Here is a 26227-nt window from a genome sequence, read left to right as displayed (position 1 = left end):
GTCCTGGTGTTTGACGCAGTAATTTTTAGTTTCCTGAAATTTGCACTTACATGGAATGGTTCATTCTCTGTCGAGAGCATGCATGTGAAATCTTATTCATTGACTCTCCTCAGAGAAAGTTGAGAAATTACCTAATTTTAGTTACCTCAGTAGTGTCCACTCTTTGCAACCCCGTACAGTCCATACAGACCCCATGGACTATACAGTCCAGTTGCAAAGAGTCGAACTATACAGTCCGTGGAATTCTCCAGGCCAGAATACTGGAGTGGGTAGCCTTTCCCTTCTCCAGGGGATCTTCCCAACCCAGGGATCGAACCCGGGTCTCCCACATTGTGGGCAGATTCTTTACCAGCTGAGCCACAAGGGAAGCCAAGAATACTGGAGTGGGTAGCCTGTCCCTTCTCCAGGGCATCTTCCTGACCCAGGAATTGAACCGGGGTCTCCTGATTTGCAGGCAGATTCTTTACCTACTGAGCCACCAGGGAAGCCCAAATATGCGTTGAAACCGGTGATTAAAAGTTGCTAGTGTAATGCAGGGAGCTCAGGCTGGTTCTCTCGAGCAACCAAAAGGGGTGGGATGGGGTGGGAGGTGGGAGGAAGGTTCTAGAGGGAGGGGACATAAATATGCTTATGGCTGATTCACTGTTATATGGCAGAAGCCAACACAACATTGTAAATGTTGTGTAAATAATCCCCCAATTAAAAAAAATTTTTTTAACTTACTAGCGACTAATACATTCTTGTTATAATACATAAAATGATACAATAAAAAGGTATGCAAGCAGAAAAAGTTACTAGTGACACTCTAGGCAATGGTCTCAGGAAAGTTTTAAGATAGCCAGAAGAAAAGGATCGAGGAGAATACAGCTATTTAGAGTGTAGTTAGAAAAGGAAATGCTTCAGTTTTTTTAAATGGTATTTGCTCTTGTTTGGCTAGGATGGCTGTAAAAACATAACAACATATTCTAGAAGAATTCCGGGGTAAATTGTTTCTCTTAGAATAAACAACACGCTTAAATGATGAGAAATATATTTGTGTCTCCAGAATCTGTGCAGTGATCAGTGATCACAGAGGGAGCTCCCAGGTGGGAGGAGCAGAGCCCTATGACACCCAGAACATTCTTCTCACTGCAGTTGCTCTTATGCCGTAGATTAATGTGCAAACAATTCATATTCAAAATTAAAGCAGTACTTGTCTAAATCACTGTGAAAAAAATGTAAGTAACCACTTCCCTTCCCTGCTTTAGTTTACCTGAACTTTGAGAAGTTACCAGGAAATTGTAGGTTCCACCTATAATTTATGCCATGTGTGAAGGAGAACGTGACTGAGCTGTATTTACCCCCAATCCAACATATATTGTTTTTTTCTTAAATATTCAGAACTCTGCATTTATAAAAGATAAATAAGCCCCAAAATTACTCATTAAAATCACAGTCTATTCTGTCACTTACACCTTCTCTTTATGCTGTGTCTGGAAGTGCCTTCTCCCCATCAAAGAAATAAATTGACTTAGTTCATTCCTATACTGCATTACTGAAGTGACTTAGCAGCAGCAGTAGCATACTACATTTTGTCACTGTATTAGTTTTCACTCACCTATATTCTGTATCATGGTAACTTCATTAAGGAACAATTTTAAAATCACTGGAATAGTCATTCCTCATTATGGAAAAAAATGTTATTTTAATAATATTAAGCCACATGTGATTATAAACTTTTTGCATTTTAATTTTAATAAAATTATTTAGCCCTATGTAATGTTTCCAATGTTCCCATGGTAGAGCATTGCAAATCTCTAAAAATAAAAAAATGAAGAAGGAATGAACTTAAGGAATAATTTTAATATATAAATGAGGTACCTGTCTTGAAGATTTTTAAATCATTAGTAAAAACAAATTTATATAAAAATATAATCGATAGCTCTGAGTATACTTTGAATGTTTCTGTTTTTGCAGGTCTCTTTCAAGTGTGAAGAATGTTGTTATAGTAAAGATATTTTTTTCTGTTGTATTTGGTCAAGAGAAGCAGCTAGCTTTATATGTTTGTTGAAAGATTGAATACCTTCAGGAAGATCCACCTTAAATTTGAATTCTTTTTAACTGTTCACACTCAGTATTCATATTCACTTCTCTTTTTTTTTCTTCATCTTCCTTCTTCTTCCCTTTCTCCTTTCTTATAAAGACTGAGTTTTGATTTCACATTGTTTTTTATTTGATGTAGGCATCAAATAAAAAAACAGGAATAGCTGCTTCTGTTTCATTACATGCTAGGTTTGGGATAAGACTGATTTAAACTTGTTAACCAGGAGGCTCATTTATTTTGAGAATGAAAAACGAAAGACTCATTTCTAGATGGCTGTTTCCATTTTAAATAGCTTTCACACAGTTTTAAGGAAAGGAAGACTGCCACCTTCTGTATGCTGTGTTTACTGCTACACAAAAGGGGACCCATTCAGATAGTTTAGTTCCATGTTGGACTTAAACTACAGTAAAGGCTAAATCATCACACAAAATATTGAAATGCCACATAGATGTCCTGATTCAAAACCAAAATAAAAACCGTAGCTGAGGGGCATGTTTTTATTTACTACATGAGGGAAAGTTATACAAACCATCTAATTCCTCTTTTTCAAACAATTTGATCCTGTGGTTCAGATATATGCAATTAAAATTCTCTAGGTCTACAATACTCTAGACTTTTTAAAGCATAGAATTTAAAGCTATAAGATAAAATAATAATACTTTAAAATAAAATTTTATGAAGTTAATGCTATGTGATGAAATGAATGCGTGAAAGGTTATTCTTGAATATAGTATTAATAATCGTAAAATTTGAATTTTATTTTAGGGTCAACACTTCCTAGATTCTTCTCCTGTATTTATTTACCCTGTTCCCATTGTATTATCACCATAAAAAAGATTGTCATGAGGATCACAGTCCAACTTGTAACAGCAAAGTACAATTTGCTGGAAAATGCCTGAGAGCCACCAAGTGTGCGGTCGTGATTGACGCCTTTGAAGAGCAGAACCACAGGCTTCCCAGTAATTTGACAGCTGTTGGTGCCACCTTGTGGTTGAATGCAATATTGCAACAAGAGTGCTGGCGCTTGAATTTAATGTCTGAGTTTTTTGAACCAACAAACTAAATCCCTTTTTGTGTATGTGTGTTAATATATTTATTAAGGATTAAACAAGTTAATGTCTTGGATTTACTGGGAGCTTTATTATAATACAATGACTTCAGTTCACTGGGAAGTTTATCACAGTAAAAGAACCCTCAAAACATGTGAAACTTCCTCATATATGAAATTTAATAAGGTAGCGTTTCCCAAGGAGAGATCAGGGATTATTAGTCCTGAAAGATACATTCAAGAAGAACAGACTCTATGGTCAAAGAAGGCTGGTAAATGCCACCTGTCATATCCCCTCTGCTTTTAACTGCTGAGGACCAGGGTTCAATCCCTGGTCAGAGAACTTAGATCTTATAAACTGTACCAGTCAAAAATGATAATAATGACTCTATAAAAAAAGCTATGGAAAATTAATCTCTTTAATTTTGTTTCAAACCAGCATTTTCCAAATATACTTGAGCACAGAATTCTTTTTTAAAAAACAAATAACCTCTGTTAATACTACCACGTAATAAACTAATTACCTTCCAGCATAAAAGATTAAAGCATTAGGTGCAAATCTCTTACTGAAGCTAAATTAAAAGAATGATGTTCGCAGTTCTGTGTTGGAATCACAGGCTGAAGGTCTTGTACTTGAAATTAAGCATTCTTACTTAAGTTACTGAAGGTCTCATCAGTTACAATGACAAACAGTGAGAAATTTCTTAAGGAATTTGACTATTAAAAATTATTGAATTTTAATAGTAACACCCAGAAGCCTCTGAATGATGGCTAGAAAAGGAGTAGTGTTGCAGATTTTATTCTGTGGAGTCAGAACACAGTGGGGAAAGTCAGGTAACTGACTCACCATTTGTTCTGCACCCAGAGCTGTTTTCCTACACTTATGACTCTAAGCTTTGCTAATATAGTTACCGTCTCCAATCCAAGTTACCCTGTGGCCAAAGCCACACATTTATGAAATGTTTCACCATCATAATATCTTTTCAGGGTCCCTTAAAAAGTCTTTCTGTCTTTCTTAGGCCAATCCCTGAAGCCTTTGTGCCTATCACAGACTCAAAAGTCTGTCCCTAAACCTTCACCCTTAGACCAACTCTTGCTATCTAAATTGTTATTTCTTCAGGCCGTTGGATATTTATTGCCTCAAGCAGCATCACGGATGTTATACCAAGCATGAAAAATGTTAGGAAGTGGCCTAATGTAACAATGAAGCTCAAGCCCCAGCAGCCTAGCTGTGTGAGTTTTAGAAAATCTACTTACTTGTTCCACGCTGTGGTTTCTACAACTATCAACCAAATAACACTAGGCCTCACCTTGTACTTGTTAGTAGGTAGTATATTATCTTTGACATAGTAAGTGTTCAATAAATGTTAACTGAAGTCGTCTAGATTCCCTCTTGTCATTTAAGTTCTGCCATCGAGACCTGCAGGATTCTAGGAACTGATCGTCCCTAGCTCTAAGGGGATTTTGACAGCATAGACAGTGGTTGAGGAAAATGTTTCCGGCGAGCAGCAAGAAACAGATTACTTCTGAAAAAGATTCAGTTGTGAGTATATAGGCTTCTGTGCTGAATCATCAGCTATGTCAGTTGTTTACATAATAGCTAAATTAAATAATGTGAGATACTAATATCATTAACTGTTAAGAACCACAAGGCCAACTTCCCTGAAATCAGTTTTCTTATAAAAGGCTTATTCGTACTTTTCTGGACCAAAGAAATACAAGATTGTTGTACCATGAAGGCAGTGAATGGTTTGTGATCAAGTTACAGGAAAAGCTTTGACTGGACTGGGCTCCTGATTTCAAATCTGACCTGGTACAAGCTTTCCTAATTTTCTTGTGTCTAGGATGGAGACCTTAGGGGGATTAAAACAAATAAGTATGGGAGTTTTAGAGGCCCATTTTATAGACCAATAAGCTACTTGTCAATGTTAGTATGATTCATAGAATCTAAATGATTATTCAACACTGTTACATATTAATTCTATGATGGTGTTTTACAGTTAAAGAAGGGAAATGTGGATGTTCAGGTTTCCTAAAAAGTTGAGTAGGAAGAACACTGGACTTTGCATCTAAAGTCTAAATTTGCCTATCATCCTGTTACTTGTCTGACTCTTTATGACCCCAGGAACCACAGCACACCAGGCCTCCCTGTCCATCACCAAATCCCGGAGTCCACCCAAACCCATGTCCATTGAGTCCATGATGCCATCCAACCATCTCATCCTCTGTCGTCCCCTTCTCCTCCTGCCCTCAATCTTTCCCAGCATCAGGATTTTTTCTAATGAGTCTGCTCTTCGCAGCAGGTGGCCAAATTATTGGAGTTTCAGCTTCAGGATCAGTCCTTCCAGTGAACACTCAGGACTGATCTCCCCTAGGATGGACTGGTTGGATCTCCTTGCAGTCCAAGGGACTCTCAAGAGTCTTCTCCAATACTACAGTTCAAAAGCATCAATTCTTTGGCACTCAGCTTTCTTTATAGTCCAACTCTCACATCCATACATGACCACTGGAAAAACCATAGCCTTGACTAGATGAAACTTTGTTGGCAAAGTAATGTGTCTTCTTTTTAATATGCTATCTAGGTTGGTCATAACTTTCCTTCCAAGGAGTAAGCATCTTTTAATTTCATGGCTGAAGTCACCATCTACAGTGATTTTGGAGCACAGAAAAATGAAGTCAGCCACTGTTTTCACTGTTTTCCCATCTATTTTCCATGAAGTGATGGGACTGGATGCCATGATCTTAGTTTTCTGAATGTTGAGCTTTAAGTCATTTTTTCCGCTCTCCTCTTTCACTTTCATTAAGAGGCTCTTTAGTTCTTCTTCGCTTTCTGCCATAAGGGTGGTGCCATCTGCATATCTGAGGTTATTGATATTTCTCCCAGCAATCTTAATTCCAGCTTGTGCTTCATCCAGCTCAGCATTTCTCATGATGTACTCTGCATATAAGATAAATAAGTAGGGTGACAATATACAGCCTTGACGTACTCCTTTTCCTATTTGGAACCAGTTTGTTGTCCCATGTCCAGTTCTAACTGTTGCTTCCTGACCTGCATACAGATTTATTAACCCGCAAGTAGCATAATGATTGGGAGAAGGCAGTGGCACCCCACTCCAGTGCTCTTGCCTGGAGAATCCCATGGACAGAGGAGCCTGGTGGGCTGCAGTCCATGGGGTCGGTAAGAGTCCGACACGACTGAGCGACTTCACTTTCCCTTTTCACTTTCATGCATTGAAGGCAATGGCAGCCGACTCCAGTGTTCTTGCCTGGAGAATCCCAGGGACAGGGGAGCCTGGTGGGCTGCCATCTGTGGGGTCGCACAGAGTCGGACACGACTGAAGCAACTTAGGAGCAGCAGCAGCATTATGATTAGTACTACTACACAAGAGAACAAATGCCAGGAGAAAATAACGAAGAAACCTATTTCTGATTGGGATGTTGAGCAAAACATCCTTTAGCAAGTTATATATTTAATCTAAGACCTGATTGGGGGGTGGGGAGGTGGAGAGAATGGGAAGGAGGGGCTTTTTAAGCAGAGAAGCTGGTTGGAAGATGCTAAGACTGGAAGCAGAAAAGAACTTCTAATAACAGGACAGCTGGAACAGAGTGGAGGCCAAAAATGAAGGTGGAAAGATGGTAAGTTCTGTATGCCAGCTTAGAGATTTGGAGTTTTATTATAGGTGTGGTTGAAAGGTGATGAGATGTGTTAAGCAAAGAAGGGAGAAGATTAAATCTGCATTTTTAAAAGGTCAGTCTGGCCAAAGTACAGAAAATTAAAGGAGGACCCAAAAGCATGGAGAGACTAGTTAGGAAGTTATTGCAGCTGCATAGCAAAGAAATTGTGGCAGCTTATTGAGAATGGAAACAGAGAAGACAGATTCATGGTGTATTTTGGAGGAGAATCCATTGGACTTGGTGGTGTCCTGGACGGAGAACGAGGTATGGAGAATGATTTCTCAGTGTCTTGCTGGAGGAAATGTCAAATAGTGGAGCGCTTAACCCCCATGACAAAGCCGGAGGGAGGGGGCACCCTGAGCAGGAGAGGATCAAGGCCCATTAAAGTGCTAACACGGGGATGTCTGTGAGGTGTCCAAGTGGAGGTGACCAGCGTCAGCAGGAGGAGGGTCTGCCACCCACACCAAGTCATCCAGCTGCTTACCACATCTTGATGAGGACCAACAACATGTCTGAGTTTGTACTTAAGTGCTGGGGGTTTAAAAAACAGTGATACGAATGGCTGTGACCTTACAGAGCTTATTATATTCTAGTAACTGGTAGTAGTTGCATAGGTGATTGTCAAAGTCAAAGGCAGTAACTTGATCTAGAGCATGACTGAGAAAATTCAGATGGATGCAGGGTTGTTAATATCCCTCAAATTATATGCAGTAACTCTTCTAATCCCCAGGGTGCTCAGCCTGGAGCTGCGAATCGCTGTGTTAAAAAATAACCATTTTTTCCCTTTATTTATTTTTAAATGAAGGATAATTACAACGTTGGGTTGGATTTCTACCATACATCAACACGGATCAGCCGTATTAAACATTGTGGTCACACTGACTCCCTTAAAGGATGCATTGTGACACATGACTATTAGGCCTGTATTTACATTAAAAACATTTAAAAAAAATCTGTCTTGTTGCAATAAAATCAACCTGTCAAAATGGGAGTTTCACAATGGGAAATTGGAATCATTGTTCTATTAAACCCAGGTCTAAGCATACAAAAACAAGGCCTTATATTTGTATGGGGGATGTGGAGAGTTTTGAGGGACCCCCGCCAAATGATTATATAAGAAAAGACAAATTTCGTAAGGCAATCCTTATATTTAGCATAGATATTTATGTGTCAGGGAAGTGAGTGGAGTGTTGAGGAGGAATACAGGTTGGCAGTTTTAAGTATTAAGTATGTTGTTAAGTATTAAGTTTTAAGTATGTTGTTATTTAGTTGCTTAAATCATGTCTGACTCTTTGTGATCCATAGACTAACCCACCAACCAGGCTCCTCTGTCTGTGGGATTTTCAGGCAAGAATACTGGAGTAGGTTGCCATTTCCTTCTCCAAGGTGGTTTAAGTATACCAGCATCATAATTGTAATATCTAAAACTTAGAGAGTGCTTTATAATTTTCTGAGCCCCACTCACATTTTTCTTTAAATCATGTAGACCATAGTTATCAACTACAGTTTCAGGTTGGACAAAACAGAAAGAATGAAACAAGATTTTATTCTAAGGGAGACAGATCTTGTATAAAGAATTATTTCCTGAGGATGAAGATTGTCACTGTAATGGTTTCCTTGGTGATGTTCCTGATCTACCTTTCCTAGGAATCCTTAATAACAGCATAGACTCATTAGACGAGATCGGTCTCATTCATCAGTCAAAATGACAAATGGTATAAATATATATGAAAGTATATATAGGCCCTTTCCTCTTGCAGATGAAGAAAAAAAAAGCCCAGATGTTAGAATCAGATAGCCTTGGTTGTAAGCCCAACTCCATCTCTTGCTTGCTGTGTACCCATGGGCAGCTTATATGACGCCTCTTCTTTTATCTTTAGAGGGAGCTTGGAAGTGTTAACGGATAATATGAAGTTTCAAGATAATTTAATAATCATTTGTCTCCTTCCTGCTGATGCTTTCCTCTGAGACTTCCATCCTTCCCCAATATTCTAAAATTGAAACTTATGAACAAGAGAGAATATGGGACCAAGGATAAAATTGAAGCCCAATTTAAGACTCACCTTTTCCTAAACCCATTAGTCTAGTGTAAATTTTTAGCAGCATTTATAAGTCTAAAGCTAGTTAAGTCAGCTGAAGTCATAGACCATCTTTTTTACAGTTGACCAGATGAAATGTCAGATTAATCTCTATGATTTAAATTAAATTTACATAAGAAGCATGCAGTGGAGTTTTTACATACCAGGACAGGGTTATAGTGTTAAGATCAGAAAATATGATAATAATAATAATAGTATTTATTATTCTTTACCGTCACTTCAATATTTAAGGGAATATTTAGGCACTTAATCTTTATTTCCTATTTGATAAGCTTTCTTTAAATTTTATTCCTTTAGCTACTTTGTGATATTTAGATGAGGTGTTGCCTTACTACTGTAGAAAAGCACTGTTAACATGAATCGATCTGTATCTCTTTAACAGGGACAAGTGATCCATACGTGAAGTTTAAAATTGGAAGGAAAGAAGTTTTTAGAAGTAAAATAATACACAAGAACCTCAATCCTGTGTGGGAGGAGAAAGCTTGCCTTCTTGTTGATCATCTTAGGGAGCCATTATATATAAAGGTGAGCCATTTATTTGTTTTTCCCTAATGTAATCTGACGTAGAAACCCTCATTTAATGGTTTTTTAATCACATCTCTGTGTCTGATAAGCTTTTCCACCAGAGATATATTCTGCTATACTCAATTCTAATCTGTTAGTGATGAGATTGAATGAGCTATATTCACCAGGGGGAGCTCGTGGGAGCACTTTTCTTCCAGACAGTTCTATTTCCAGTCATTTTTAGGAGGACTATGAAGTCCATCTCCTGCTGCTTGGTGCAGTTAATGAATTTAACACACTTTGGGAACATATAAAAACAAGTCTCCATGTAATAGAGCAAGAATAAGATCTTGTACACAGTCTGTGTTTAAGAATTATTTTGACATCAGGGGTCTACCATTCCTGGCTGCAAACAAAATGCTTTACTTGGAAGATGAGGAGGTTAAAGATAATAGAGGGAGGAAAACCCCTGTCTCTATTGCATTATCAAAGGTGAAAAAAAAGAGTATTTCCTCTCATTTGATGTAGTTTTGAACAAAGAGGAAAAAGAATTTGTGGAAAGAGTTAACCATAATTCCTTATTTTACTTTCAAATTAGGAAAAAATACGTGACTTCCCTTTAAGTCATGTCTGTGAATACTTGTTTTCTTTTCAGCCCCTATGTTTTGACTATCCATCCAGTGACCAAACCTTTTTCTACTTTGACCACATCACATGCCCCATCTTTTTCTCGCATGAGCCCCAAATCTCACAGGAGCCCTTTTTCAGCAATCTCTGCACATCCTCCTCTCCCTCAAATCTTCGCATCTGTTGATTCCAGTTATTTCTCTTTTCCGCAAAAAGGGGGAAATAATCAAGATGTTATTAAAATATTAGGAGGACACTGTATAAAGTTGATGACAAGACCATCTCCAAGTATAGAGTTAATAAGTTTCTAGAAGTCATTATGGGGTGAACAGACCTATATTTGCATAAGAAATAGACTGTATTTGCATAATAAATTGTCTCAAGTGGATGTTGGTTAAAGGAAATCTGTTACATAGAATTAGTTTACTCTCTTTTAGCAATCAATATATGATGACCCACCTATTCATGGCCAACGCCCCCTGCCCCCACCGACGGGAAGACCTCCTGGTCAGAAATGTTAGAGAGAAAGAAATGTGCCTAAATGAGAAAAAAAAAGAAACACCCTCACAATACACAGCTGGGGTAAGGGGTCAATAGAAATTTTGGAAAAGATAAGTGGGATGTAAGAAAGTTTTTTTTTTTCCTAGGGAGGTTTAGAAGAAATAAGTTAGAGCTCCTGTAACCATGAAGGAAATGGATAAGAAAGGAGAGCAGGGTTAATAAGGAAAGCACCAGACTGTTGGCATCTCGTTTCAGTTCCAGTTCCAGTCCAGTCTCTCAGTCGTGTCCGACTCTTTGCGACCCCATGAATCGCAGCACGCCAGACCTCCTTGTCCATCACCAACTCCCAGAGTCTACCCAAACTCATGTCCATTGAGTCGGTGATGCCATCCAGCCATCTCATCCTCTGTCGTCCCCTTCTCCTCTTGCCTTCAATCTTGCCCCACATCAGGGTCTTTTTCAATGAGTTGGCCCTTCGTATCAGGTGGCCGAAGTACTGGAGTTTTCAGCTTCAACATCAGTCCTTCCAATGAACACCCAGGACTGATCTCCTTTAGGATGGACTGGTTGGATCTCCTTATTGCCCAAGGGACTCTCAAGAGTCTTCCCCAACACCACAGTTCAAAAGCACCAATTCTTCAGCACTCAGCTTTCTTTATAGTCCAACTCTCACATCCATACATGACCACTGGAAAAACCATAGCTTTGACTAGATGGACCTTTGTTGACAAAGTAATGTCTCTGCCTTTTAATATGCTGTCTAGGTTGGTCATAGCTTTCCTTCCAAGGAATAAACGTCTTTTAATTTCATGGCTGCAATCACCAACTGGGCTGGAAGAAGCACAAGCTGGAATCAAGATTGCCGGGAGAAATATCAATAACCTCAGATATGCAGATGACACCACCCTTATGGCCGAAAGTGAAGAAGAAATAAAGAGCCTCTTGATCAGAGGAGAGTGAAAAAGTTGGCTTAAAGCTCAACATTCAGAAAACTAAGATCATAGCATCTGGTCCCATCACTTCATGGCAAATAGATGGGAAAACAGTGAAAACAGTGGCTGACTTTATTTTTGGGGGCTCCAAAATCACTGCAGATTGTGCTTGCAGCCTTGAAATTAAAAGACGCTTACTCCTTGGAAGGAAAGTTATGACCAACCTAGACAGCATATTAAAAAGAAGAGACATTACTTTGTCAACAAAGTTCCATCTAGTCAAGGCTATGGTTTTTCCAGTGGTCATGTATGGATGTGAGAGTTGGACAGTAAAGAAAGCTGAGTGCTGAAGAATTGATGCTTTTGAACTGTGGTGTTGGAGAAGACTCTTGAGAGTCCCTTGGACTGCAAGGAGATCCAACCAGTCCATCCTAAAGGAAATCAGTCCTGGGTGTTCATTGGAAGGACTGATGTTGAAGCTGAAACTCCAATACTTTGGCCACCTGATACGAAGGGCCAACTCATTGGAAAAGACCCTGATGCTGGGAAAGATTGAAGGCAAGAAGGAGAAGGGGACGACCGAGGATGAGATGGCTGGATGGCATCACCGATTCAATGGACACGAGTTTGGGTAAATCCCGGGAGTTGGTGATGAACAGGGAGGCCTGGCGTGCTGTGGTTCATGGGGTTGCAAAGAATCAGACATGACTGAGTGACTGAACTGACTGACTGAAAAGAGTGTCATGTCATATACCAATGACTGTCAATCCTGACTGTACATCAGAATTATCCCTAAAGTGCTCGGACCTGGTGCACTGGGAAGACCCAGAGGGATCGGGTGGAGAGGGAGATGGGAGGGGGGATCGGGATGGGGAATACATGTAAATCCATGGCTAGTTCATGTCAATGTATGACAAAAACCACTACAATATTGTAAAGTAATTAGCCTCCAACTAATAAAAATAAATGAAAAAAATGAAAAAAAAAAAGAATTATCCCTAAAATTTTAAAGAATCTAGGGATCCGTCTCTCCCACAAAGGTTCTGATTCAGGACCTCTGAGTTGGAGTCCAAGCTTCTGTTTCTGAAAATATATTGCTTTGTACAGAATATTTAAATGTATAGGTAAATAAATTTAAAATGTATAGATAAATAAACTCGATCAGAATAAAGCATTTCTTGTTCTGAACTCATTTGAGAATGAAGAGAGGTGTTACTCAGCCCCAAGCAACTTCTACCTAATATTACCTAATGTTTCCAACTCATAGAGCAGAGGGTCTGAAAATGTGTTTCTTTGTATAGATACAAAATGGATTCTCTTTCTGTGGTGTATTGCTTGAGGAGAGAGACACTCTTCTAGACATTTGAATGGAAACAGCTGAATAGTTGGAATGGAAATATTTCACAACCATAAACAGTAAAGAACCCAAACAAAATTATTTCAGAGTTAGATGTTTGCATTATCTTACATGCTTTGTCTTGAATGGTTCAAAAATATTTCCTAAGTGCATGAATCAAGAATCTCAGTTGTTTTAGACAAAAAAATAAATAGCAAAGCAAAACATGGCTGTACTTGCTTTTAGCTTATGGATAAAGACCATGTGAAGTTACTGAGTCTTAGAAAGATGGAATCTGCAGTCACAGTTTCATCATAATACTAACTACCATTTACAGAACGCTGTGCTAATTGCCAGACCTACATTGTCTCATGTAATCCTTTCAATAACCCTGTAAGTAACTCTTCTCACCTCCATTTTACAGGTAAATGAGGCTCCCAGAGATGAAGGGTTTGCTTAAGTCCTCCCAGCAATTAAGCAGCATAGCTTCTGTTTTCCATTAGAGATAACTAGTTGCAATGGCCCCAGTTACGTTTTGTTTTATTTATTTTATAATGTCAGTTTTATGACTTGAAGTTTAATTGTTCTTTTATAGTGAAACGGTTGTTTTGAAACTGCCTAGGTGTGAAAATGCATCATAGGCATACTTGTATGAGTAGCATCTTATATCTTGGGCCAAGGGTACCTGGGTACCTATGTGGCCTGAGTACCTTTCACTTCCTATTCCCATTATGTTGCTCCCATCAGCAGTTCCCATCACTCCCGTTCCCTCTGATACTTTTCTCCATGGCACTTACCACCACCTAACATGTTTTTATTGTCTTCATCCCTTCATATATCAAGGATCCCTCCCTTTATTTTGTTCACTGTTGTATTTCTAGTGCCTTAAGCAGTATTTGGCACATTGCAGGTGTCCATCAAATATTTTTCAAGCAAATGAATGAATAAATACATGAATCATTTGAACAGCCCCAAATATAAACACCCCTGAAGTCATAATTACCTATGAACATTTCATTCATTAAGCTAATAAATTGCCATTCCTATTGAAGCCAGTGTGAGTTGAGTTTTCTGTTACTTGGACCCAAAAGCATTTTAACTGATGCATTTCCTAATCCAGTTTCCATAGAAAACAATTGAATCAAGATGATAAATAAACTCATTGATCAGAATAAAGCATTTCATGTTCTGGACTTGCTTGAGAATGAAGAGAGGTGTTACTCAGTCCCAATCAGCTTCCACCTAATATTACCTAATGTTTCCAACTCATGGGGCAGAGGGTCTGTGAAAGCAAATATCCCTTATGAATTGTTCACATTTGAATTCCCAGTGCTTTACCCAGAGTGGGTTCTCAAATTATGTTTGTTCAATTTAAAGATGTTCTGTGTCTGAAATCTGTTACAAGAGGTGACTCTGACTTCTTCCTAGTCCTGGAATTTGGGGGCAAGTAAAATAAATATTTTAAGCTTTGGATTCCTTATCTGACAGATGGAAGCAATGCTTTGTTCACTAAGTTGTAAAAGAGTGAAATTTGTTAATAAAAATCTATATGATGTGTTTAAGGCTGTGCCTTATATATAGTAAGTGTTGGATAAACATTAATCATCATTAACTGTACTTATTGCAGTGGGAGTACTTTTCCTATTTCATCTCTCTTCTGTGCTCTCTATCTTCTGACATTTCATCTAGAGCAGTAAACTGACATATAAATTGACAAATACTTTATAGAGCTTGGCTGCAAATTTCATTGCTAACAGTTTCATTAATGAATGGATTCTGGTGTTTGCATTCTTCCCCATGTTAATGCCTTTGCTGATTAATTGAGAACTAATGTAAATATCTAGCATTAGGATGGTAGAAAAGACTCTCCCCATGAGACTAAACAGAGTTTGAATGTTGAATCACCCATATGAGCTGTCTACAAGGATCAAGTCACTGGATTCACAGCTTTCCACATTATATGTGTAGGTGTACCCCAGGTGTTCTTATAGGTTATAGGTCACTGTAGTCTCCCCAAGATTTTAATCCTTAGGCTGATACAATTAGGAGAGATTGCACAAGAGAGATTTCTCTAATTTTGGTGTAAGTTTTATGCTGTAAAATACACTACTGCAGCTGTTTGCATGTACCAAGGTGTCAGTTGCATAAGATATGCCACTGAGCGGATGACTAAAGCTCAGAAGTGTAATTGATCAAGGAGAATATTTATTGCAGGAGTGCTGCGCCTTCTACAACAAATGTACTCCTGAAAGGTTGTATGTAAATCAAATGACTATAAATTGAATAATTTAAAAGGCATTAGAGGAACTTATAACTTAAATAAATCCCTGTGACTCTTCCAATTTAAGAATCCCTTTGTAATGCAAAGTATGTATTTTTTGTTTAGATATCAGTTTTCTACGTATTAAGTTTGCTTAAATTGCAGTACACATATATTACTAGAGGGAAAGAAAAAGTAACTGATGCAGGATTTCTGTATATACTATTCCCTCTGCTTAGAGCTTTCTAGCCAATGTGTCATGAATTGGGCAGAACAGCGATGACCAGTGGATTCTCATAGCCTGGAGCGTGCGATGGTCTGGCTCATCCTTTTAAGAGCAGACTTACCTGTTCATGCTCTGTACAATGCGCAATACAGTGATTTTCCATTTGAAAAGGTCAGGCACACAGCTCTAAACTTCATCTAGTAGCATTTTTTTCCATCTCCCAAGCTTTCCCTGATCTCCAATGTACTTTTTCTCTATTTCGTACCCTGTTCTTGTCTTTACAACAGTTATTAAAATTTGTGATTGTAACACCTGGGCACTTCCTTGAATATCATCTATCTCTCTCACTAAACTATAGGCATGGACAATTCACCACAGTTTGCTAAGTGCTTAGCACATTGTCTGGCACATAATAAGTATTTAATCAATGTTGGCTGAGGAATTCCGTAAGAAAATGTTTGTGTGTGTTAGTTGCTGGGTCATGCCCTACTCTTTGCAATCCCATGGACTATAGCCTGCTGAGCTCCCCTGTCCATGGGATTCTCCAGGCAAGAATACTGAAGTGGCTTACCATTTCCTCTTCCAGGGGATCTTCCCCACCCAGGGATCAAACCTGGGTCTCCTGCATTGCGGGAAGATTCTTCACCATCTGAGCCACCATGGAAGCCCAAGAAAAAGTTTAAATGGATGGAAATTAGCCAGCTCTCATTTATTTAGAATTCTTTGGAAATGGCCCCGTCTGATCTAGCTCTGCATTCTCTCCCCCTCTTCCCTCCAGTCTCCACCTTTCTCGGCTTGCTCCAGCCACGCTGGCTACTGGCTGATTCTTGAACATGCTAATCACTCGCTGTTTCCTTCAGCTGGACTGCTCTTCCCATTCTAGTGGCCTAATCCTTCTCATCATTGCAGGCTCTACATAAATATGCTTCCTCCAAGAGGCCTTCCTAGATGCCAGTATAAAATATCAGCTCCCAACACACTCCCTTACACTTTTGTCTCCATGGTGCTCCTTGCAGAACTCTACATATATATTCGGGTTTTTATTGACTCTCCCAGCTGTGAAATGTAGGATCCAGAAGGTTAAGCACATTGCTTGTCTTGTTTGTCATAGTATGAACATGAACCATGAAAGGCACAAAAGAGACACGTGATTTTGACAGAAGAAATACATCCTTTTCTTTTTCTGTCTATTTGTTGTTATTAGTTACATTAATATTATCCCTGAATAATTGCTTGTGACAATAGAAGCTTAATCTCAGCATTCAGTTCAGTTCAGTCGCTCAGTCATGTCCGACTCTTTGTGACCTCATGGACTGCAGCATGCCCGGCCTCCCTGTCCATTGCCAACTCCTGGAGATTACTCAAATTCATGTCCATTGAGTCACTGATGGCATCCAGCCATCTCATCCTCTGTCATCCTCTTATCCTCCCGCCTTCAATCTTCCCCAGCATCAGGATCTTTTCAAATCAGTCAGTTCTTCGCATCAGGTGGCCAAAGTATTGGAGTTTCAGTTTCACGATCAGTCCTTCCAATGAACACCCAGGACTGATCACCTTTAGGATGGACTGGTTGGATCTCCTTGCAGTCCAAGGGACTCTCAAGAGTCTCCTCCAACACCACAGTTCAAAAGCACCAATTCTTCAGCACTCAGCTTTCTTTATAGTCCAACTCTCACATCCATACATGACTACTGGAAAAACCATAGCCTTGACTAGACAGACCTTTGTTGGCAAAGTAATGTTTCTGCTTTTTAATATGCATAGTATAACTTATAAAATGCTATAGTCATAATATCTTACTGTTTACTTATTGTGTATGTTTAAAACAACATTGTCTTAGAATGTCAAAGGATGTCTTCAATGACCTGAAAAAAATACAGAAATTGGAGCCCTGTCTTTATCACCTACAGCCCATTATGGAAGACATATTTGTTGAATTTCATACCAATTCAGTTTACCTTTCAGTAATACTAATACAGCTTCTATATTGAAGGGTAAATTTCCTTAGCCTGTGGTTCCCACATTTTTGACAATTTACTATATTTTATTTGATCTCGTTATTCATCTTCTGTAAACTTCTATTTTATTTTAAATCAAATAATTTAGTTACAAAATTAAATGTAATTCTCTTTGAATGTTTTGTGAGACCCTAGCATTTCAAAACATAAAAACAAATAAAATCTTAAAAATAAATCTGAAGAAATTGTATTGACTCTGATGACATAGAAAACCAATATTTTATAATGAAGATGTTCTCACTTAAGGTTTACATCAGAATTGTTCATAATGATGTCTATGTCTTTGGCTCTGTAGGTGTTTGACTATGACTTTGGACTGCAGGATGACTTTATGGGCTCAGCCTTCCTGGATCTCACACAATTGGAGTTAAACAGGTAACTTTTGGACTGTTGTAATCACTATACCTTGTTGTGAAGCTAGACCTTTGCAACAGAAAATGTCAACAGATCTGGGTTCTTGTTGCTATTCTGTCAATTATAGTTGTTAGCCTTCATACTAGCCAGCTTTTGTCAAGTATATCTTTCTCACTTACTCAGTGGAAATAATAGCATCTTCCTGCACGATCTCATTGATAACAACTATTCAGCAGAAAAATTCTTAAAGACACCTACTTTGTTTTCCGGACTGTGCCAAGAACCAGGAATCTAGACTGATACATTCTTCACTCTCACATTGCTGGTGTGGTTGTAGTGAGGCATGAAGATTATACATGTTAACCATAATCATTAATTTAAGAACGAAGCCACCATTTGATATTGATTAACACGTCATTGGTATTGATTAATACACCACGGGTACTAGCTCCGTCGGTAAAACATCTGCCTGCAGTGCAGGATACCTGGGTTCGAAGATCTCCTGGAGAAGGAAATGGCAACCCACTCCAGTATCTTGCCTGGAGAATCCCACGGACAGAGGAGCCTGGTGGGCTACAGTCCGTGGTGTCTAAAGAATCTGACATGATTTAGCTACTAAACCACTACCACACAAGAAAAAGCAGACTTTCGAAGGTCTAAAGCAGTGTTGAAATGGTTGCAAAGGAAGCTGTGAACTCGTCTTCAGTGATTTTAAAGCGATGTTTTAGATGATCGTATTATATATCATGTAGCAGGAATAGTGGAAAGCAGAGCAGTGGGCCAGATCACGACTTTATACTTTACATGTAGATGAAATATAAATAGTAGAACCCTTATATGTTACAGTCTGAGCTTGATGGCAGTTAATTGGTCTTCCAATGTCATTTGTGCCTCACACTGGACGAAAGAGCAGCTTTTTCCTTACTTCCTACATGTCCTTCGTTCCACCCCAGAATCGAGCTCAGGCCATTACTCAAGTTACTCAGGGTGATGGCCGGCTCCCCACCTCCACGCGGCTGTCCTCAAAGGTGTTGTATGTGGTCCATTATCATGAAACACCTCCAGCTAGAATGGGCTGTTCTGCTCCTCTCTGAAGGCCACAGTTATTTTCTCCTTAGACCCTGAATAAGGATCTGCAAATTACTAAGCTCTAACATAAAGCACAAATTTCTTTTTTTCGCTGTTAAATATAAACTATTGCTGAAAAATATTTTAACTGGAAAAAAATGGGGATGGTTAAAAAAATTTCAAAAATATACATAAGCATTTGATGTTTACTTTGCACATTCATTATTTTATGAATTTAGTGGACTATTCCCTCCCCTCCCAACCACTTAAACATTAAGTTACCACTTTAAAAAAATTATTCATGTATGCCATTGCATTCTGTGTGTCGAAATCAGCAGCTTCTGGGTATAGACAGATGGATAGCAATAGCAGCCATATAAATACTTAGTCTGCTATATAATGCATTAAGGTATTGTTTTTGAAGAAAACAATAATCATCGTAAAGCAATTGCAAATATTCTTAAATCTTTATCATGTAATCATTATAGAAATGTAATTAAGGTTTTGCTGTTAATTTTTTAATGTCATCATTATTACAGGAAAATGGTCCAAATAAAATTGTAACCCCATGTAAAGACATGTGTGTATACATATGTGTATGTAATATGTGTATATGTACAAATATGTATTATACACATATATAATATAAGGGCATTTGTTAAAAGGATCAAGTTGTTACTCTCAAACCATAATGATTAGTTATAACTAAAATTAATATTGGAACAATTTGCATCACAGCTCTTATAACTCATGTGTATTATCAGTTTGTTCGGTTCCTTATGCTTCAGTTAAAACCTCTATCATCAGAAAACCATCCAGATTTCTCATAGCATCATTCCTTGAATCGGTGAATTAAGAAAGGGTATCCTAGGATTGTAAAATCTTAGCATTGGAAAGTAGCTGTGGTTCCCCCAAATTACTTGGGGACCTTTGTAAATATATAGATTTCCAGACCCCAGTCTGGATCTACAGAACCAGAGTCATCATGGGTAGAGGTCAGGATCATGCTGTTTTTAAAACCTTCCTAGTTGATTCTGAAGTGCATCCAGGATTGGAAGTTTTTATTTGGACCACCTTTCCCATCAAGCCCTTTCCCCAAGACTAGAATCTGGCTGTATCATTCACTAAAACTTAAGCTCCATGAAGACAAGTGTCTTATATTTGGTCTTGACCACTGATTTTTACCCAGAACCTAGTAGTGTTCACTTCCTGCTTTGTGAGTTAAATTAATAAATGATTGAACAACCAAAGGAACATTCCTAATTTGCCAGGATCTCAAGATTCAAGTTTGATGCTATATGTTCTACGTTCACTTAGGTTTATGGAGGACATGAACCCTTTTTTTCAGTATTAATTAAAATATGGAAACAAGGTATTACCTATACATTGTCAGTTGAAGGTGTATTTTGCATTATTTTCCAAAAGTTATTGTGGGTAATATTGAGTAATTCATAATCTCTTCCTCAGAGATACTTTTCTAATTCTGAAGCCTTCTGAGTATTGATCACATCTTTTAAGTGTTGGTTTCCTTGAATTTCTGAACCTAAACAGTATTTAGACATGGGTTTAAATAGCCAAAAATAGAAGCATTATTTTAAATATTAGTAGCTCAGTCAGTAAACGATCTGCCTGCAGTGCAGGAGACCTGGGTTCAATCCCTGGGTCAGGAAGATCCCCTGGAGAAGGAAATGGCACCCCACTCCAGTATTCTTGCCTGGAGAACCCCACGGACATAGGAGCCTGGTGGCTATAGACCATGGGATCACAAGGGTCAGATGCAACTTAGCGACTAAACCACCACTCTTCATTGTTTTAAAGTGTTTATAATATATATTGGGCAAATTATATGTTATATTTTCCTCTTCTCCCACTCATCTGTTTACTTTGATTATACTCTACCTAGAAGGGTGGGGTGGGTGGGGGATGGACAAAGGCTCAAAAGGGAGGGAATACACATATACTCAGAGCTGATTCACGTTGTTGTATGGCAGAAACCAATACAACTTGTAAAGCAGTTATCCTTCAATTAAAAATAAATTTTAAAAAAATCATACTGCTGGTTTACAAATGATTCCAAAGAACTAAAAGGAAGGTAGAGGTCAATAAATGGCCCTCATTTAGTTGTTGGACTCCAATTTATAGAAATAGCTGCTATTGCTTTCTGTGTGTTTAAGAGTCCTAGAGACATACCTTACAGGCTTCTCAGTGCTTCCTTCTTGTACTTTCTTGGCCTTTCCAGTAACTCCATGACCTTCCAGAACCCCATGAAGGACTGAAACTTAGGTGTGTGAATCCAGTTATCCATTTGGCCCATGATTTTATTGGATAACTTAATATGTTGATGGTATTTTAATAACAACAAAAACTATACCAGGAAATTAAAGGAAGGCAAAATTGCTTTTCTTCTTAAAAATAATAAATTGTTGATGTAAGATATACTTTGGCTTATTCATTTAATGACTGTTTAAAACCTTTTTAATATTATATATATATTTTTAATTGGAGCATAGTTGACATACAATATAGGTTTCAGGTATACAACATTGTGGTTTGACATTTAGAGGCATTACAAAATGATTCCAATAAACTTGGTAACCATCTCTCATCATGCAAAGTTATTACAGCATTGTTGAGTATATTTTCTATGCTGTACATTACATCCCCATGTATTTATTTAATGACTGGAAGTTTATATATCTTAATCTCCTTCATCTATTTGATCTGTTCTCCTGCTCCCTCCCTTCTGCCAACCGTTTGTTCTGTGTATCTGTGTTTCTGTTTTGTTTTGTTCATTTGTTTGGTTTTGTTTTAGATTCAGCATATAACTGAAATCATATAGTATTTGTCTTTGTGTGACTTATTTCACTTCTAATACCCTCCAAGGCCATCCATATTGTTGCAAATGGCAAGATTTCATTATTTTTATGGCTGAGTAATATTCCTTTGTGTATGCATACCACATCTTATTTATCCACTGATCTGTTGGTGGAGACTTTGACTGCTTCCATACCTTGGCTATTGTAAACAATGCTGCAATAAACACAGGAGTGCGTTTATCTCTTCCAATTAGTATTTTTGTTTTCTCTGGGTAGATACCCAGGCAGGAGTGGAACTGCTTGATCATCTGGTAGTTCTATTTTTAATTATTTGTGGAATCCCCATACCATTTTCCATAGTGGTCTCACCAATATAAATTACCACTAATGGTGTACAAGTGTTTGTTTTTCTCTACAATCTCACCAACACTTATTTGTTGCTTCTTTGGTAATTGCCATTCTGACAGGTGTGAGGTGATATCTCATTGTGGTTTTGATTTGTATTTCCCTAATTAGTGATTTTTGAGCATTGTTTTATATGTCTATTGCCCATGTGCATGTCCCTTCTTGCAAACATGTCTATCTAGGTCCTCTGCCCATTTTTAAATCCAATTGCTTGGGGTTTTTTGATAGTGAATTATGTGAGTTCTTTATGCATTTTGGGTATTGAACCCTTAGTGGGTGTTATCATTTGCAACCATCCTTTTTCATTCAGTAGATTGCGTTTTGTCGCTGGTTTTCTTCATGCTCAATATCTTAACATTTTATACCATAGGCCCACGGATGTGACCTTACCACTGAAAGATCCCCATTATCCTGACCATGATCTTGGGATCATTTTGCTCTCAGTCGTCCTTACCCCTAAAGAAGGAGAACATGTGGTAAGTTCCCACAGAGTCTGGTTGTAGCTTTTTTGCTCCCACTTGTGTGAATGTTGCGAGCCTCTCTGAACACAGAGGTAATATTAAAGAGAAGCAGCATAAGAAAGTCTGGCCTTTTCTTTGTTTCTATGAGTATCTTATGTATCAGCGGTCTAGGTGTATCCTGTCTTTTGAATTCAAGTTTCTTATTCTGTTCTCCAGGTCAGGACCTCTTACTGTAAATAAGAGACACAATTGCATTTTTTATCACAATTTTATTTTCTAATTTCAAACATGTATTATTGTAGCGAACAGTGGTATTCACTTAGGGATTATATTTACTGGTAAATTGAATATTTTGAATTCTACCTAGAGATATCCAGACCCTACTGTTTTGATTGTACTGTCAAATGTACCATAACAAAGAAAATGAGGTGAAATTACAATAGAATTTCTGCTTTCTGGTATTTGTTTGATGAATGATAAGTGAGTACTTTTCATCTTCTTGATGGGCTTCCAATATTGGCAGTACCAATTTTCTAGCCTTGGCTGTCTGTGATGAGAAACTGACAAGGGATACAGAAAAGCTTACTCCAGCACTGTTGAAGTGACGGTAAAAAAATATATATGTACAGGTTTGACCTGCATCAATATTCTTGCCAGTACACTTTCTGCCACAATTTAACAAAGATTATTTATTAGACTCAGGGTACTTTCATGTACTAAGAGCTATTCTCATTAATTCTGATTGCAACACATTTTAAGAGTAGACATATTTAATAATTTTTAGGCAAATTTAAATACTCTTTTTCAGCAATGTGTGTATTTCTGTCTTCAAATATTGCATGATTAAAGTTGATGTATGTTTTCTGCTGGAAAGGTATTAATATAATTGGCATTTTCCCCTAGATTGTAAAAAAATATAGTGAGTTACAGTTTCAGATGAGGAAGCGCCTTAAACTCATTGAGAAACTCACCTTTTCCAGTGCACTTTTCTCTATCCTTTCTAAAAATTAAACAATGAGCACACCTATTCATATATAATATTTGTTAAGTATGATTTAAGTCTCTATACTTTATTAAGTGAGGAAGAAAATTTTCTTTTTGAACAAGTGCTATCTAAGAATAATTACCTTGAGAACTTAGCATGGCGAAAGAATGCATGTAGGTTCATAGGCATAGTCTCATGTGGGCAAATGAAAGGGTAGGTGATGTTTTTTCACAGAGAACATTTAGAAATAAAAGCTCATCATTTTGAAAGTCACCAGTTCAGAATATAATATTTCACCCAGTATAAACCAAGGAGTATATCCTATCTGGCTAGTCCATACACAGGAATAAAGTATAAACATTCATTTATTCTTTTATTCAAATTAACCTGGCATTCACCAGGAACCTACTAAGAGCGAAATCCTATGCTAGACCCGTGAGCTTCCCTGCTGGCTCAGTGGTAAAGAATCTGCCTGCCAATGCAGGAGACGCAGGTTCAATCCCTGGGTTGGAAAGATCTCTTGGAAAAGGAAATGGCAAGAAGTCAAATGAGACACGAGGTCTGAAGTGCGAGTAGGAATTGATAAAAGCAAAAAACAAACAAACAAAAATCAGAGGAGGTATTTCCAGCAGAAGAAATAGCACAGGCAAAGGCTCTATAGCTGGGGAAACCAAGCTGCACTCCAAGAATTGAAAAAGTGCTGGAGCTTAGAGAAGGGTGGAAGCAGACTGTGGGAGATCCTAGTGCATGATGACAGTGAAAGGGAGGCACCCAGACTGCATAAGGACTGTTGGCCACATGACAGTTCGTGGTCTTTCCCCAAAGAGCAATAGAGAGCCATTGAAAAGACTGTAAAGGAGAAGTGGCATAATTGTATTTGTCTCTTGTTTTGTAGCTACACTGTAGAAAACAGATGAAAGAGTAAGAATGGATGTTTGGAGACCAGCTAGGAAGCTGTTTTGAAAATTTTGGTGGGAGATAATGGAGATTTGGATTAGAGTTGTCTGACATAGAGATGGAAGGAAATGAAACAGTTTATCTATCAGAGGTGAAATCAACAAAACTTGGTGATAGAATATTCTTGTTTGGTGATGCTGTTACTTTAATGAAGGACAACACTTCATAAATGAAAATACCTGAGTGCCTGAGATCTTAGGTGTCCCCAGAACATCCAAACTGGCAATATTACTGAGGATCCAAATATATACAACTGTTGTAGTTATTTGGGTGACTTCATGATGAAGGGTCTGCTGATTTTTTACGTTAAAAGAATATTTATTAAATACTCTAACATCAGACTGAGGGTTTAAGGGTTCGAATTATTATCAAGAGACTTTATGATGAAGCAGCTGAATTGTTCTAAATTATTCAGAAATATAGCACAGTTAGAGTCATTCCAGAAATTAGTTTTTCTTCAACAATTCTTGCAAAAATCCTTCCATCTTCATTGCTGCTCAAACATATTTAGGCACCATTTCTTTCTAATTAGGAAAAATCAGTTTCGAATATGACAGTGCCTGGTTACTCATCATCAGTGGTTTATCAAACATGAATAGGAAAGGAAACGGGTAGGAGACACGAAACTGTTAACACATCAGAATTGTTAATTATCTTTTCTTCATTTTCCTTTCTCCTTATGGTATCTGTCTAGCCACATTTGCCCTTAACATGAAGAATTCTTCCTGAAATTTTCATGCCATTTTCTTGATTCAGATCTCTTTGGCTAACTTAGTTTTTTTTGGAAGAAATCTTTTATTGCCAAGTATTTTTCATTTGTTGCCTTACTTTATACCTCCAAATAGCACTAGATTGTTTCTGCAGCAGCAGCTGAAAACCGGTGTCTTCTCCCTTCCCATTTTGGACGCTCTGTCCTAGGCACCAGAGAAGCAAGTGGCCCATCAGCGCCCGGTGCTCAGAAGAGGCACAGGGCGGCAGCCTGTACCGAGACGGCCTCTGGCTGGTAAAGCCCTCTCGACCTCAGCAGCACCGGAGAAGCCGAGAGGAGGGTGGCCTGGTTGGCTACCTCGGCTCCTCTTTGTGGATGGACTGACAGCTGGGAGCTTGGAGTTGGTTGTTGAGAAGCAGCTGGGTTAGGGGCAGAGGAGGAAGCATGCAAGGTCCCCTACAGGAAATTCCATTAGGATCTCCAATATCCTGGCTAGTCTGATTCCTAGACTGGGTTTGCCGCTTCTGTGCATATGCTTTACATGATGAAAACTTCTAACAAAGACGCATGAATTAGTACTTCCCCCCTTCTGTTTATTTTGGTCTCTATAGCAGTTCTAGAGCTGTTTATTAATTACTGTCTCTAAAATTGGTAAGTGACACTAGTTAGGAGATTTTGAACTTTTGAATAAATGCCATTTGTGGGCATCTATTGAATAAAACCACTTCTTGATCACCTATATGCATTATGCATTATAACTCCTTCTTTATTCTTCTTCTAAGTGTTCAGTGACCTCCGGCCATTTCTCTAACATGGAAATGGAAACTCCTGATGAAGGCTTTAATTGTCTCCAACAAAGGAACGTACATTCCCTCGCTAGTAACCTTTGTCCCAGCAAAATATAGACTCCTACACAGCTCACCTCCTCTCAAGTCCAATACACTTCTACATACTGCACTTCACCTTGCCTCCATCCTATAGCCTGTCCCCCCTGGTTTAAGAAATAATAATTTACAAGGGTTTATAAATACTTAAAACTATTGTTTCTGCTTACCTTTCTTATGATGACTCCTCTTAGAACCTAGTCCAGCTTTCTGTACCTGGTTGATTTTCAGTGGGCTGTGGAAGAATCTCAAGGAGGATTTGATGGAATGCCTCAAAGG

At 38.3% G+C, this 26227-nt stretch overlaps 1 protein-coding gene across 9 annotated transcripts in view; it reads left to right on the top strand.

The window, feature by feature from the left end:
* Positions 1-26227, top strand: part of MCTP1 (multiple C2 and transmembrane domain containing 1) — a 545955-nt gene that overhangs the window by 285874 nt on the left and 233854 nt on the right. For all 9 annotated transcript variants that reach the window (XM_070465825.1, XM_070465823.1, XM_020873018.2 and 6 more), the window contains exons 3-5: positions 9288-9430; positions 17605-17684; positions 22323-22428. In XM_070465825.1, the coding sequence (XP_070321926.1) occupies positions 9288-9430; positions 17605-17684; positions 22323-22428 (329 nt within the window). The remainder of the gene's footprint in view (positions 1-9287; positions 9431-17604; positions 17685-22322; positions 22429-26227) is intronic.

This window comes from Odocoileus virginianus, chromosome 3 (genome assembly GCF_023699985.2).
Source record: "Odocoileus virginianus isolate 20LAN1187 ecotype Illinois chromosome 3, Ovbor_1.2, whole genome shotgun sequence".
In the NCBI taxonomy this organism is placed as follows: Eukaryota; Metazoa; Chordata; class Mammalia; order Artiodactyla; family Cervidae; genus Odocoileus; species Odocoileus virginianus.
The sequence above is the reverse complement of the archived record's forward strand: the minus strand, read 5'-3'. Positions and strand labels throughout refer to the sequence as shown.